At 46.6% G+C, this 16,549-nt stretch overlaps 1 protein-coding gene across 4 annotated transcripts in view; it reads left to right on the top strand.

The window, feature by feature from the left end:
• AKAP8 (A-kinase anchoring protein 8) overlaps window positions 1–16,549 on the top strand; it is a 55,570-nt gene that overhangs the window by 14,372 nt on the left and 24,649 nt on the right. For all 4 annotated transcript variants that reach the window (XR_012896641.2, XM_075902147.2, XM_075902145.2 and 1 more), the window contains exons 3-8: window positions 1,510–1,542; window positions 5,641–5,950; window positions 8,337–8,922; window positions 9,339–9,483; window positions 11,347–11,391; window positions 15,313–15,409. Coding sequence is in view for 3 of the 4 variants with exons in the window: in XM_075902147.2 (XP_075758262.1) it covers window positions 1,510–1,542; window positions 5,641–5,950; window positions 8,337–8,922; window positions 9,339–9,483; window positions 11,347–11,391; window positions 15,313–15,409 (1,216 nt within the window). In the remaining variant the exon portion in view is untranslated. The remainder of the gene's footprint in view (window positions 1–1,509; window positions 1,543–5,640; window positions 5,951–8,336; window positions 8,923–9,338; window positions 9,484–11,346; window positions 11,392–15,312; window positions 15,410–16,549) is intronic.

Here is a 16,549-nt window from a genome sequence, read left to right as displayed (position 1 = left end):
TGGGGAGGGGAAAAATATGGGGAAGAGGCTTGTGCTGAGGGGAAGAGGTCAGGAGAAGAATAATAATAAGAAAGGGGAAGGCACCAAGTGACAGGGGTGCAGGAGAGACAAATGCCAGGGGGCCATGTGCAGACAATGAGGAAAAGGGCAGATGGGGAGGTGTCAGTGGGAGGGGGGACAGGGTAATGCTGGGAGAGGAGAGGGTAAGGGCACTGGGGACGGGAGGGGGAGGGGGAGGTGCTGGGAGAAGGCAAGGCTTGAAAGAAGGGGTAGGCATGAGGAAGGCGGGGATGGAGCAAGGCATCTGTGAGGGCACGGGCATGAGGGGAATGGGGCAGAGGGGGTGGGTATCGGGGGAAAAAGAGAGCAAAGGGGGCAGGGGCAGTAAGAAGGGGGAGACACCAGGAGGGGGCAGGTGCCATGGGATTCTAGGGGTGAAGCAGAAGGGCAGACAACTGCATGGGAAAAACCAGCACCAGAGGAGAGAGGCAGGGCAGGTGTGTAGAGGGAGGTTTTAGGAGAGGGGATGAGGAGGGGTAGCTCACACGATCAGTGGGTCTACTGGAGGAGTGGGCACAGGGCAGAGAGAAGGGCTGGCGGAGAGGGGCAGGTCTCAGGCAGGCTGAGGGCAGTGAGAAGGGCAGGAGTCAGGACAGCACAGGGTGAGGGGTTGGGGGGCAGCAAGCACCAGGGGAGCTGATGGAGCAAGGGGAGGAGACATGGCAGCAGAGAGAAAAGGTAGAGGGTTATAAGATATTTATTAATAACCTGGGTGATAGTAATTACTAATAAGTTATAAGTAATTACTGTTCTTATTCTTATTGGGAATTTATGCCATTAAAAAACCACTTTTTGTGGGGGAGGGTGGCGAGTCCCTTTTTTTGTCTGGCAAGTAGGGTTTTCCATAGTTTGTCGACCCCTGTGCATTATGGTCTTGCCAATAAGAGATTGTTGAAACTGGAGTTCTTAGTAAGTTGCAGCCTAACTTCTGTGGTTGCTTATGTGGCTTCTGCTGAGAAACCTGAAAACTGATTTGTGCTTGTGAAGCAATCCTACATTTTTAGAGTTCCTTTTTGTAAAGAACTGCTTTAAAGGAGTGTTAATAGAACTGGAGGAAGCTAATAATCTTAGGTCTGCCAATGGTGAACATAGGCTAAAGATTAATAATATTTATTAAACCAACAGATTTTTTGAATAATAAGCTGCGGAAGAATATATTTATTTTTGTGACTGGAAGGTCTGAGTGTAATAGTATATTATTTCTGTATCACCGCCTTTCTCTTGAAATAAATCAGAGCTATTTCCCACATAATACAATTTTCCATTTAATTCTCCAATTACTTGTTATATTTTCATAAGACAGTACTTTGGAGAGCTTTTTCCTTCCTGCTTTATATGAAAGGATATTTTTGTAAGCATTAAATTGAATGACATTGAGGGAGGCTTTGTAAGTGGAATTGGGTGATTCATCTGATGTTGATATAATGCTTTTGCCTTTTCATCCCATAGGTACATATGCAACAAATGCAGCAAATTGGCAAGGTATGTCTTATAAATGCATTATTTTTGTGTTAATGTCTCTTTATACTCTGTTTAATTTCTTGAGTTGACTGCAATACCAAGGTCAGTTCTCCCAATTCACTCATTTATACTTTGCTTTGTTATTCTGCACTGTTTGGCTTCAAGCCAGAATAGTAATGAGCCTGGGTAACAAACCTTTCCCCTCAAAAGCTAGGACTATGCTCTTGACATTAAAAATTACACCTAGATTATGTGCATTAAACATAGCTGTATCTGTCTAAGCCAAGGGTGGACAATAATTTCTGATGCAGAGCCACTCCAAGAATTTGGAAAGTGGTCGAGGGCTGCACTTTCCTCTAATACTAATATGGAATATTATATTAATATAATATTAATATAGGTGCAGGGTATGGGATAGAGGTTAGGTGCAGAAGGGAGCTTTTGGGGTGAGAGAGAGTTCGGGTGAAGGAGACATTTGTGACCTGGGGCACTGGACTGGGGGTGCAAAGCATTGGATTGTGATGTAGGGAAGGGAATTGGAGTGCAGGGGTGGGGTTGTGAGCTAGGTCAGGAGGGGATGTGATCTGGGGCAGTGGATTGGGATGCTGGATCTGGGAGGAGGCATGGGTGCAGGATAGGGGACAGAGGATTTGGGTATGAGGAGTACGTGGGCAGAGGGTTGGGGAAGGGAGGGGCCGGGGTACCAGATGCAGGCTCTGGCAACAAAACTTGCCAGCCAGCAGCCCCTTCCAGAATCAGCCTCCCTACCTGCTCCTCCCCCACATCCGCACAGGCTCAGCTGTTTGTTCTGTGAATAACTATGAACCCCTTGTGCTGCTTCATGGCTGCCTGTTATTGAAACAGGCAGCTCTATTGACTAGTTTTTGGCGAGAAGCCAGCCAATGGGATTGTGCTGGAGGCGGGAGCAGCTCCTAAAGTTTCCCCCTCTGTCCTCCGGGCTCAGTTTTTAAAGTCAAACTGCTCTGGAACCATATTTCTGAGCACTGTGTGGATGGGATGAGGCAAGCAGGGAGCCTTGGGCTCCCTGCAGCATCTGCGGGCCAGATCTGGTGGTTTGGCATGCCGGATTGGGCCCACAGGCCATATTTTGCCTAGGCCTGGCCTAAGCAGTAGTTCTCCAATTGTGGCCAGAACCCCAAAGTGGATCAGGACGACCTCATTGTATTGGGGTTGCCAGGCTTAGTGTTGGACTTGCTAGGGCCCAAGGCCGAAGCCTGAGCCTCACTACACAGGGTGGAAGCTGTAGCCCTGGATGATGGGGCTCAGGCTTTTAGTTTTGGCCTCCCTGCCCATGGCAGTGTATGTTGGGCAGAGTTAGGCTTTTGTCCCCACTCCTGAGGTCATGTAGTAATTTTTTTGTCAGGAGTTTGTGGTGCAGTGGTGTTTGAGAAACCCTGTGCTAAAGGATTTGTCTTTGTTCTCATAATAAATCCTTGTTTGGGGTTTAGAATTTACCTTTTCACTCTGGGTGTAATTGGCTGTGGTTTGAAGTATTTTTAAACTGGGTTTGTGCCTTAATTTGGGAAAAACTAATTATTACAACTTTCAGTCATCTTTTTCTCTAGTCTTCACTTTAAAAAAGAGGCGATTGTGTAGCATGGAAGGCTCTACATCTCTGGAAAAGTCAATAGGGAAGAATCTCTTACTTGTGTTTATCAGAGCCTAAAAGCCCTAGTTATAGACCTTTATATTACATTCTGTACAAGCATAGAACAAAAAGATAGTTCCTGCCCCAAAGAGTTTGCAGTCTAAGACAGGAGACAACAGATGGATAAGACAGATAGGGAAGTACAAGGAAATTAGACCATTTTGGTCCTGTGAGTAGGCAGTGGCATCAGTGGTCTAAAGTTGTCAAGTTTATTGTAGGCATAATAGAATGGAGGGATTTTGGGGAGCATGTTCTTGATGATCATTTGGCAGCCCTTCACTCAAGCCCTAAGATTGGCATTGCAGAAGGTATTGCAGGTCAGAAGTAGTAATGAGAGGAAGCTTGTATTTTAAGTACAGTACAGTGCTCAGAATGTATTTTCTTTTCAAAACTAGTACAGCCCTGGCTTGATGAGTCAATGCACTGCTTGTAGCTGTTAGGAGTGTGATAGTGTAGTCAATTTAAACGATTAACTGATAAGCAGGTGCTTATTGACTACACACAATAACCCCTGTGCCTCTCCCTCCCTTCCCCCCACAAAGCTCTGCAAGTAAAATTTTTAGTTGGTTGGCTATGGAGGCTGATCCTGGCAGAAACCACCATGGTCGGAGACCTCCTGGACTACGACGGGGGGGACTGGGTGGATCCCCGGGCGCTCGCTCGGTGCATGGGGCTCTCCACCCCTCGAACCCCCCTGCGCCTACTCCAGGAGGTGAAGGCGGCTTTGCCGTGGCCCGCTCTCGATTTCCTACAGCGAGCCCTGCGAGAGGGTACGCCCCGCCCCCCTCCCCCCTGCAAAACCTCTGTCCCTTATTATCGGGCCCCTGTTCCGCGGGCCCCCCCTGGCCTCCCCATCCCTGGACCCCCAGCCGGCTGCAAAATATGCAGCCGGTCTGTTTTCGAGCCGCGCCAAGACAACATCTGTACATGCTCGTGCTCCACACCCTGCATTTCCCCACCCTTGTGTCCCGCCCCGATACCAAGTGGCGGGACTACCTAAGACCCGTAGAGGGAGGGGAACCCCGATGGGCCAGCATCTATTCTGATCTAATTCCACGGCCCATCGGGGACATTAGTTGGCGGCTCCTTCATGGAGCCGTGAGCACTGGCATGTACTTGGTGCGGTTTACCCCCATCCCAGACACCTGCCCCTTCTGCGGCGTGAGGGAGAGCCTGGCGCATGCCTACCTTGAATGTGCCAGGTTGCAGCCCCTATTCTGGCTCCTCCAGAACCTCTTACTGGGGTTCTGGCTGCACTTCTCCCCTCACCTTTTCCTGTATGCACACCCTACCCATGGCCCCACAAAGTCGCGAGACCTCCTCGTCAACCTGCTCCTGGCCCTAGCAAAGACCACCATCTATAATACCAGGAGCAGGATGTTGGACGAGGGGGTTCTCTGCGACTGTGGGGCCTATTTCCGTTCCTCCCTGGTTTCACGAATCTGGGCAGAGTTCCTCTGGGCGGCGTCCACTGGCTCCTTCAATAGCTTTGAGGAGCAGTGGGCGCTGTCCGGGGTTCTCTGCTCGGTGTCCCCATCCGGCTCCCTTATTTTGAACCTTTAGCCCGTGCTCCTTGATCCTTTTGTCATTATTTGTCCCAAGCAATTAATTGGACATGGGTCCAGTGTCCCTCCCATAAGGCTGGGGAGGGGCTTTTAGAAGGTGGGCGGGCTTTGCCCGCCTTCCCCCCCATGATTTCCAAATAGAACCCTTATCAATTAATCAAGTAGTCTACAGAATTTTTGATTACACAATTAACAAATTACATGCTTCTTAACATTCCTAGTTGCTGAGAGCTTATGGGTGTGTAGTGCTATTATAAGTATTTGCTGTACTGTCATATGCATCCCAAATTGAGTTGCTAGGTTTGCATAAGCAATATCCAGTAGTGGCATGAACGTAGCTGTAGTGCAGTTTGTTGTTCTTAGAACAACAAATTGTGACCCATAATTTCAAATTTTCTGGTTAGTGTCTTAACATACATTTAATGTTGTGTTTTATCCTTGGATATGTTTTACAAGCTCAACAACATAGGGGGTCTCAAATTTTAGTAGAACTTGATGGAACCTACTACATAGATAGTGCATGCTAGCAGCGTGTTACAGTGTGAATGCTGAACATTATTATAACAGCAAATCTTTATGATAGTGCAAGATCTTTCTTGTATCATTTAAAACCAGGCTGGACCAAGCTCTGGAATAATCCTACACTGGTTCATGATAATTGGCTGACTGCAACAGATACTTTCTTTGATTTCTGTAGTTTTAGAAAAACTGGATTTTCCTTTACAGAGTACCTGACCATATTTGTTCTAGTTTAAAAGTTTTCATCATATAGTAAAGATCAGCTGCAAACTTGACTGGTAGAGTGAGTTTGTTAGACTCCAAACTCCTTCCATGAGCCTATATTGCTGTGATGGTGTATACCATTTTATTTTCTCTTTCTCCAAGGCTATGAAAACTATGATTATTATGGCACCCAAACCACCGGCTCTACTACAGCTGCCTCGTACAATTATGCTGCAGCAGCAGCTGCTGCTGCTGCTGCTGCTGCCACCACCACTACCTGGGAGACTCCCAAAACTACTGACATGAGCATGACTGCTGATGTCAACACCAGTATGCCAGTTGCAACTTACAGTACAGAAACTGTGGCGAATGAGAACTCTGACTCCATCATAGCCAAAATAAACCAGCGTCTGGATATGCTGTCTAAGGAAGGCAGTGGTGGAGCTGGGGAAGGAATGGAAGACCAAGAAAGGTGACTTATCACTTCTTACTTTTCACAGAGATTGTAACATTTTTAAATTGCTGTAATTTCAAATTAGATTTGAAACCTTCCCTAGCCAAGATAATGATCCAATATAAATTCCTTATAAACAGACATGTTAGGATAAAATGCAGCCTTGATCTCTCATGCCCAGATTATCAACTCCTGTTCCTCATAATGCTATATTTTCTGGTTTCTCTGTTCACAGTTAGTTGGACAGAAAGTTACTTTTATTAATGAAAAGATGCTGAAGTGAGGTGTTTAATCTGCAACTATTTTATTTTCTCACGGAACCTCAGGGTTCCATGGAACACCATTTGAGAAGCACTGAACTAATTGAATAGTTGATGCAAATTGTGACTATTCAATTAGCCGATTAATCTAAATTTATCATCACGACTTCAGGCAGGTATTTTTTGCTCTCTTGTTCCTCTGCATCTAATTCTTCAGTTTATTATTATTTCTGCATCTGTGTACAGTACCTGGTTTATTGTGTGTTTTTGCTGGCAGTGGGAAAAAAAGGGATCTCTTGGCTATACCTCAGTATGGGTATGTCTACACATCAAAGTTAATTTGAAATAATAGCTGTTAATTCAAATTAACTTTAATAGTGTCTACACAGGCAAACCGCTATTTCAAATTAAATTCAAAATAGCAGGGCGCTTAATTCGAATTTGGTAAACCTCATTCTATGAGGAGTAACATCAAACTAGAATTAGCTAATTCGAAATAAGTGCTGTGTAGACACTTATTTTGAAATAGGGGGTCTCCAGCTTTCCCAGGGTGGCCTGGTGGCCACTCTAGCCTCAAGCAAGAATACTCCTCTCCCCCCCTCGCCCTCCCTGGAGCCCTTAAAGAGGTAGACTATTGCCACAGTGCCTGTGCCAGCTCCAAGCCTGCCGGCCCAGAGCCAGCAATCACTGCCCCTGACCCAGTGGCCCCAAAACATGAACCAGCAAGCCACTGGCAGCCAGCTCTCCTCCAATCCCCAGGAGCAGTCTGCCAGCTCCCAGGAGCCTGCCAGGACCCGGAGAAGGCAGGCACCTTCCTGGTCCAGGGCAGAGATCAGGGTGGACCTTACTCAGGTTTTGGGGGGGGGGGATGCCCTCAATGTCCATGCTAGATGGAGGAACACGGCTGTCTGTGGCAGGATAGCTGCCAGCCTGGCCACCAAAGGCCACGTGATCCCAGGAGCAGGTTAGCATGAAAATCAAGGTGATCCGGCGAGACCCCCAACCCTGAGCTTCCCCTCCCAGCTCCCTCCACCCAGGTTTCCCCTCTCCACCCTCTCTCTTCCCCTCTCCTGCCTCCTTTTCCCATTCTCACCAGAGTTTCATCCCCCTCCCCCCCGGCCAGTTTTGTTAAATAAAGAGAGTTTGTGTTCATGAAAATATGTGTATTTTATTTGACATCAGGAAGCGGGGTTGGGGGGAGGGGTAAGTGGAAGGATGTGAGGGAGGATTGAGGCATAAGCCTCCAGTGGGGCAGACCAGGGAGGCTCTGAGTGCTCTTCAGGGTGGAAGCTCTCCTGCAGGGCCTCCTGGATACTGACAGCCTCCCGATGGACCTCCGGGATGGCAGCCTGCAGAAAGTACAGCCAGGCTTGCAGCAACATGTTCACAAGAAGCACCAGAGTGCTCAGAGGCAGCTCTGGCTCCATGTTGCAGAGTGCTCTGGTGTCCCGAGTGAGGACAACCAGAGCACTCCGAGACACAAATGCTTTGCTGTCCCTCAGCGAGGTAGGCAAGCAAGCAGGGACACCTGGGAACCAGCTGCCCAAGGGGGCGGGGATCTGTGTCCCTTTAAGCACAAGCCTCAGATAGCCTCAGGCAACAGCCACACAAAGACACTGCTGACCTGATGCCCTACCCCGACCTGGTTCCGGCCAGCCTTAAATCCGAATCACTGTCCACTCAGTGTGGATGCAGTTTTTCGAATTAGCTTAATTCTGATTAACTATTTCGAATTAAGATAACTCGAATTAACGCTGTAGTGTAGACATACCCTATGGGATAAAGGTGGATAAACTCACCAGTTTTTGACTGAAGGATCAGCAAGTGCCCACTCAAAAGATAAAATTAAAAGTGAGAAACTTATTCAGACATATTTCTGATCAGACATATTTGTACTGCAAACTTTGCAAATTTTTAGTTCAATTCTCAAGTCTCCCTAAGGTCAGTGTAGTTCCTGTGAGAACGTATAATTCAGCAAGGGGCCATTGTATTTTTTCATTTTTTGCATCTTCAGTTTTTGTGTCCTGATGCTAGTTTTAACCCACATTAAATCTGTATATAAATTTCTCAGTTTCTTTTATGTTTGGCAGAGCATGACTCTGCACTTTATTAGCTACTCACTGGATTCCTTGCTTGCTGTGCAGCTCTTTCAGGTTTGAGTCTTTTGAGTCTTATGACTCAAGGTCTTCAATGAACGACCGTGATCTATACAGAGCTGGCTATGATTATGGCGAAGTTGGAACTGATCGGAACGATTCCTTTGGAAGCCAGTTTGACAGCCGCAGGAATCAGGCCGGCAACAGAGGAAATGGCTATGGTCTCATTAGAGGGAGGGGCCAGAATCGGATTCAAAATCGGGCACGTCTAAATGCTTTCAACCGCACGGACCGCTTCATGCCATCTTCAAGTACTGAGCGACTATCTGCACGCTGGAATGAGTTGAACTACATGGGTGGGCGGAGCATGGGTGGTCCCTGCCCCAACAGGCTCCCTTCTCTCTTCTCCCAAGCCCTTGTCCCTGATTATTGCGATTATGGGGACTATGGCGATTATGGGGATTATGGAGATTATGGGGACTATGGTGACTATGGAGACTACGGAGACTATGGTGACTATGACTATGGCATGATGGGAATGCCAGGAATGGGAAGGTATGGTAACATGCCATATGGAGTTGCCAGGCAAAGAAACAGAATGAGTACAGTGCCGTGGCATCTGAACGTTCTTATGGTAAGAACCGTCAAGCTACTTGTTCTTCTAACACCTTTGTTACTTTGCTTTTTACTCATTTAGTTACCCTTAAAAGGCATCTTGTGCATTGTTAATCCAGGAGCACTGGGGTTAGCTGTGAAATATGCACTTCCTGTTAGAACGGTACATTTTCCATTGATTGTCAGATTTGACTGTCACCTTTCAAAGAGTCAACAGACTGGTATGCGGTTTCTCTGTACAAATAGGATATAGTTTGAGTAGACTCTCTTTAGAAAAACTTAACTATTTGGGAGATAAGAAACCATGTATGGTATTTTGGATACCCTTAGTGCAGACTGCTCAATCTAGCTGTATTTTATGTAGTAAATCCTGTTATAATCTAGATGGAAGGGTCACACATGTTTTTAGGTGCTCATTCAACTTTGTGTTTCTAGCCCAAGAGGAGGAGTTTCCGCAACCGCTCAGGAGGGCGATCAGATACTGAAGGAGGAGGGCGCAAGCGGAAACAGTCCCAAAGTGGAGATGAACCAGACAGCAAACAGGCAAAGACTGACAGTGAAGGAGACGACACAGAGAATGGTACAGTTCTTTTTCTAAGACTAATAAGACTCAGAGCTAGCATGACTGTCTTCACTGACTATTTCCTCTTTACTGACTGACAGCCAGTGCTATAGATCTAGATCTTAAAACTTAGTGGTCCTTCATCTGAGTCTCCAATATGTCAGGGTATGTCCACACTACAGTGTTAATTCGAGTTAACTTAATTCGAAGTAGTTAATTTGAATTAAGCTAATTCGAAATAATGCATCTATACACAAAAACTATTTTGAAATAGCGCGTCCACACTGAGTGGACCCTGAACCGAAGTTAAAACTGGCCGGAACCAGTGCCGGCAGGGCATCAAGTTAGGACTTAGTGTGTAGGGCTGCTGCCTGAGGCTAACTGAACTCCTTGCTTAAAGGGACCCTACCCCCACCCCGGACAGACAGTTCTCAGGGTTCCCCACTTGCTTGTCTACCTCGATGAGGGACAGCAAAGCAGTCCTGTCTTGGAGTGCCCTCAGTGCCCGCACTCGGGAAACCACAGCACTTGGCCACATGGAGCCAGAGCTGTCCCTGGGCAGGCCGGCTGCACTTGCTGCAGGCTGCCATCTGGGGGGTCCATCAGGGCGCTTTCAGGATCCAGGAGGCTCTGCGGGAGAGTGTCCACCCCAAGGAGCCCTCAGAGCCACCCCGGTCCTCCTCACCGGGGGCTTGTGCCCCATTCCTCCCTCATGTCCTTCCGCTTACCCCTCCCTAGCCCCCCTTCCTGATGTTAAACAAAAGACACGTATGTTCAAAAATATAAACTGGGTTTATTGAACAAAACTGGGAGGGGCGGGGGGATGAACCTCTGTGGAGACTGGGAAAAGGAGGTGTGAGAGGGGAAGAGAGAGAGTGGGAGGGGGAGGGGGAAACCTGAAAGGGGGAAGCAAGGGGAAGAAGTGGGAGGGGAAGCTCAGGGCCCAGGGTTGGGGTCTTGTCGGACCAACTTGATTTTCATGCAGACTGCTCCTGGGTTCGCATGTGGCCTTTGGTGACCAGGCTGGCAGCTATCCTGCCCTAGACGGCTGCGTTCCTCCATCTAGTGCAGAGATCATGGATGTTAGGGGCATCTCCCCCCGCCCCCAACCTAAATAAGGTCCCTGATCTCCACCCTGGACTAGGAAGGCACCCACCTTCTCCAGCCCCTGTCAGGCTCCTGGGAGCTGGCAGCCTGCTCCTGGGGAGCAGTGGAGGGCTGGTTGCTAGTGGCTTGGTTGGCTCATGTTTTGGGGCCACTGTGCCTTGGAGCTGGCACAGGCACTGTGGCCAGGGTCTACCCCTTTAATGGCTCCGGGGCTGGGGGAGAGGAGAGTTAAGTTTTCTTAGTTGTGCCCAGAGTGGCCACCAGGGCTCCCTGGGAAGGGCTAGAGACCCCCTATTTCAAATTAAGTGTCTACACAGCATTCAAAATAGCTGTTTCGAAGTTGGCGTTACTCCTCGTAGAATGAGGTTTACCAAATTCGAATTAAGCACTCCGCTATTTCGAATTAATTTTGAAATAGCGGTTTGCATGTATAGTCGCTATTAAAGTTAATTCAAAATAACGGCTGTTATTTCGAATTAACTTTGCAGTATAGACATACCCTCGCTGTTACTGTGGTATGCTATGAGGTGCCTCGATGCTCTGGGGACTCAGATCCTGGTGCTGTATATTCACCTTTAGGGTAAGGACAGGACCTGTAATGGGCTGCCAGACAAGGGAGAGAATATCCAGTTAGTTCTTTTTTGTGGTGCTGTACCAATGCTCTGTGAGTAAATAGACAATGATAATAGTGCTGGGTTCTTGTAACTTGCAGTATGAGGGGGAGGACAGGCTTTCCTTACCCAAGTTAAATGATCTGTTTTGTGTTTCTGGCAGATGATGGTGAAGGAGAGGACAAATCTGGAGATGAAGCAGACAAAGGTGTAAGTAACTTTCTGGAGTCTATATAATGTTAATGTGAATTTTCTGAATGTGTCTACTAGTTTCTTTCCTTTATTAGATTAGCCTCAGCTGAGAGTCAAGATAATGTTAGAGTAGTATAGCTTGTGTCCTTTATGTCATTTCCCTTGCATCCGTGATAGAATTTTAAAAAATAGCTTCAGGTTAGTCTAAATATAGGTTTAGAAGTCTGCGTAACAAAAGTTTCCTCCTCCTGCAATATGGGATATATATGACTGCACCTAATTCTGCATTCTAGACCAGCACTGTGCTCTGTTACTGTTAATTTCAGAGACTGTGTATTTGACGGGAGAGTGGTGTTATAAACATGATTAATAAGGAGTTTGACAGGAGTGCCTAAAGGCTAACTAAGGCTGGATCCCCATTGTACTAGGTACCATCAAACACAGTTCAGTACATGGCTGTGACTCATTGTTTTAGCAACAACAGGTACCACACATAAAATGTAAGAGTTGCAAAATAGGATCTCTGTCAAATTTTGAAGTAGTCTTAGCAAAAGTTTTGCAAATTATAGTTAAATATGATGGTTTGATGTTAAAATGACTCTACACTGTGTATATCAGTCACTGACAGATTAGTGTAAATACAGATTATGGATTTTTAAAGTTGTAGTTGTTGATGGCTTTTTTGTTTTGTTTTTGTTTTAAAGGAGAATGGGGGTTGTGGTGAAGATTGGGAGAAGAAAGGTAGGGTGATTGCTACACTGTACACAATTCCTATGGACTTAATGAATCCAACTGGTGTGTGGGTTGTGTTTTTCCTTTCACTTGAGTTGGAGTGTGTTGTCATGTCAGGTACATCACACAGGTCCAGGTGACTGAGCTGTTGCCCTGAGCGTTAGTGTAGTCTTTTGCAGCCTGGTGCAATAATGCTGCTGGCCTGGGGAGGTGGGAAGGGGGAGGGGGAACCCACAGTGTTTCAAAGAGGCAGTGTTGCATGGAGTCCCGGGGTCAGCTGGGGACTCAGCCGTGTTGCTGCTTTGAAGCACTCTCTTCTCTCCCCCCGCCCCTTGCTGCCTCTTTCTGATAGAGACCACAAGTGTGGGGGGGAAGCAACTAGTGGGTAGTGGATAGTGTGTTGACTATCTGATAAGCATTTGCTTGTCAGATAGTCAATTAGTTGAGTAGTTGTTTGCATCCCTACTGAGAGTCTGTATTCCCATCATTCAGCCAGCCAAAGAAACCCAGGCTATAAGGGGGGAGGTACATGTAGTCGTGCAGGGAAAGTTGGGTAAAGATATGTCACCATAATACACCTACCCCAAGAGAAGGCCTTCACTCAACAGTAAGAGCCTAGTTCAATTTTTGGTTTCTGTGTCTTTGCTGAAACCAGCAACTTCTGAAGCCAAGTGATGAGAATTCCCTGCTTGTCATGTGTGTCAGTATGGATTTGATTTAAATAAGATTGAGGATGACTCAATTTAGCCATGGTTTTCTATATATGTATTCTTGTTGGTTGTCATATAACTTTAATACATACTCTTCACAACTAAGAGATAGACGTAGGCTTCATTTTTAGAAGGTACATACTACATTTTTAAATAGTGATTTATTTTGAAAACTTTTCAGATTAGTTTTACGGCTATAGCAGAAAATGATTGTTTGGTTATTTCATTTACCAAAGGTAATTGAAGCAGATACTTATGAAGTCATTGGGAAGTGAGCGATCTCCAGTTCAACAAGTTAATCATTAATATTTGGAGGATTTTCTTGCCATGCTATATTAGGAGACCATCACCAGACAGACATTTAAATTGTTTTATTCAACTAAAACAATGTTACATATTCTGGGTGGTTGTTGTTGTTAAATAGCAAACATAATATTTTAACAAAACAGATATGAATTTTTGAGTTTAGTTAAATCAAGGGGTTTTTTGTTAATTGTTTTCATATATATTTTCAAATTACATTTTTAAAAATTTAATTGACTATGTCAGCGAAATGTAAAATATTGGCTTATATTCATTGAACTTTTTGAAATCTTGCACTTTTAGAGAGAGATAAGGGATTGACTCTGTGTACACAAATTTGCAGAAATACAGTAGGGTTGAGGTCTGTTAATACTCACCTCTAAATATTTAAACACATTTTTGCTGTTATCAAGAATATCTCTGGAGACACAAATCCACAGTTTGAGAACTGTAAAACTAAGCATCTCTGATGGTAATCTTCTAGACTGAGCACTGAGTCCCATTGGGTTGATAAAAAGATTAATCTATGCAGAAGCCTCTGAAATCTCATTAGATAAGGTCCCTAATTCATGAACTACAGACAGTCCCCGAGTTACGCGGATCAGCCGCCCCCGTCCTCCGGGGCGAGAAAAGCTGCTCCCCGTCTCCCTGGTATGTAGGGAGACGGGGAGCAAAGCCTTGGAGCACGACTGCAGCGGGACAGCCCGGGCGTGCTTGAGTTGTCCCCCTGCGGGCGTGCTCCGTGGCTTTGCTCCCCGTCTCCCGACCAGCAAACCAGGGAGATGGGGAGCAAAGCCTCGGAGCACGCCCGCAGCGGGACAGCCCAGGGCTGTCCCCCTTGGGCTGTCCTGCTGCGGGCGTGCTCCGCGGCTTTGCTCCCCGTCTCCCTGCAGACCAGGGAGACGGGGAGCAAAGCCGCGGAGCACGCCCGCAGTGGGACAGCCCAAGTGCGCCTGGACTGTCCCGCTGCTCGCGTGCTCTGCGGCTTTGCTCTGCGTCTCCCAGGTCAGCAGACCAGGGAGACGGAGCAAAGCCGTGGAGGACTTGGGCGGTCCCGCCACCCCCGTCTCCCTGGTCTGCTGGGGGCGGGTGCAGCTAGTACTTCCCTCCCCCAGCAGACCAGGCTTTTCTTGCCTACCCCTGGGGTAGAGCAGCTGGGGGCTGCCGGGTTGGTCCCGCAGCGCCGCTCTGGACCAACCCGGCAGCACCCCAGCTGCTCTGCCCCAGGCGTCCTGATTCAGCCGCTGCTGGTCAGTTTCAGCAGCAGCTGAATCAGGATGCCTGGGGCAGAGCAGCTGGGGTGCTGCTGGGTTACTCCAGTAGTGCCGAGGAGCCGCGCTACTGGAGCAACCCAGCGGCACCCCAGCTGCTCTGCCCCAGGCATCCCCAAGTCAGCCTGCTGAAACTGACCAGCGCTGACTACAGGAAGCCCGAGGCAGAGTTGCTCTGCCCTAGGCTTCCTGGAATCAGCCGCTGATCAGTTTCAGCAGCAGCTGACTTGGGGACGCCTGGGTTTCTTAAGTTGAATCTGTATGTAAGTCAGAACTGGCGTCCAGATTCAGCCGCGGTTGAAACTGATCAGTTTCAGCAGCGGCTGACGCCAGTTCCGACTTACATATTCAACTTAAGAACAAAGCTACAGTCCCTATCTTGTACGTAACCAGGGGACTGCCTGTATTGGAACTCGTTTACAAAACTTTTCTTACAAACTCTAATTCATGTAATGTTTCATCCCTATTCCATCTTTCAGCAACAACGTATCTTAATTAAAACTATTTTATATAGTTTTTTTTCTCAAAAAGCATTTTATCAAAAAATCTGATTAAAAAAAAATCCGATTTAAATTTTTTTTTAAACAACTCGTTGAATATATTTTCAAATTATATTTTTAAAAATATGGGCACCAAGAGTCAAAAGTGGAGTCTGTTTCTGGGGTTTGTTCTCCAGAAGCTGAGAACTCTTCTTTCAGCCCAAATATCCTTGGACTTAATACTTCTATGATGGAGAAGCAGGCCTGAAAAAACAAATTGGACAAAAGAACTGTTAGAGATTAGGAGGGATAGAAATAGCCTAGTATGGGAGGCAAGCACAGTAGTTCACATCCTAATAAAACCCAAAGCCTTAGATTTCTGCTAACCATAAACATTGACATTAGGTATTATATAGCAACTTTTAAATATGAATCTCTGTAGCATCTGGAGATGGTGGTGACGATGATGATGATGAGGTGAAAAAGAAGAAGGAGAAACAGAGGAGAAGAGATAGAATGCGTGATCGTGCAATGGACAGGTAAGTGATTACAGAAGGCGTAATTAATAAATCCAGTTTTCTAAGGCAGTGCTGTGGTGCATCATTGCTAACCCACCTGGCACAGAAGTTTCCTGGGATCCCTGCAGGAGATGTGTACTCCCACCTACTCATACTGCACAGATATAAGTGCCTGTCTGGAAGTCAGCATAGTGGATCAGCCCATCAGTTTCAGCTAGGGATGTGATCGTGTACACATATAAATGAGCCCAGTTACATCCAGGTGCACACACCTCCCGCGTGCTGTTGCCTCTGTATCAGAGGCAGCAGTGCAGGAGGAATTGGGGGGGGAGGGGGAGGCAAGAACTGGCGCTTGAGGGGAGTTGGCTTTTAAGCAGGCTCCCTGTGAGAACCCACTCCCCTCGCATGCTGCTGCCTCTGACACAGAAGCAGCAGCAGGAGAGGGGGGATCTGTGGGAGCTGGTGCTCGCAGGGAACCGACTTTTGGCACAATCCTCCCTACCCCCACATGTAAACATGTAACCTCTGAAAATTCCAAAATAAGTGTATTTTAACATCCCTATTTGTAGTCAGTCTATTTCCTCTGTGCTTTGTGGCTCCCATTAAAGAAAAGGGAATGTAGGTGTTGTCTAATAGCCAGGGCTTGCCGAGTGGCAGCGAGCTCTGCTCGCCAGCCGTGCGGTTCTGTGCATGCACAGATCGCTCCGCGCTGGTTCTTCCGGGTTGTAATTTACTCGCCATGGGCGAGTAGATTACACTATTTTCGAGCCCTGCTAATAGCTACAGTTATAGTTTATAATTCATGATAACCCAAATGCTAAATACAGAGCATTGTCATTTTAAAAAATAAACACTCTAATGACTAAGATAATTTACCCATTCAGTCCATATCTACAAATTAACAATAGTATAATCAATTGAAAATTCACTTTGTATATTCCAAAATTAGGCTTAACTCTGACCCATAAAATACACTTCTTTGAACATGCACATACATGCTACAAACAAAAATTACACAATTTAGGAATTTAATAATTTTGCATCAGTTGAAGCTGGAGAGGAAAATTTGAGCACAAAATTCCTCAAATTGGAATTCTCTCTCTATGAGAAAGCTAATGATTTTTACTCTCATGAAAAGTTCCGCTGTGTAGGTTATTGTAC

Source organism: Pelodiscus sinensis, chromosome 31, assembly GCF_052426305.1.
Source record: "Pelodiscus sinensis isolate ZL-2025 chromosome 31, ASM5242630v1, whole genome shotgun sequence".
In the NCBI taxonomy this organism is placed as follows: domain Eukaryota; kingdom Metazoa; phylum Chordata; order Testudines; family Trionychidae; genus Pelodiscus; species Pelodiscus sinensis.
Note: the sequence above shows the minus strand (reverse complement) of the source record. Positions and strands in the feature narration are given on the sequence as shown.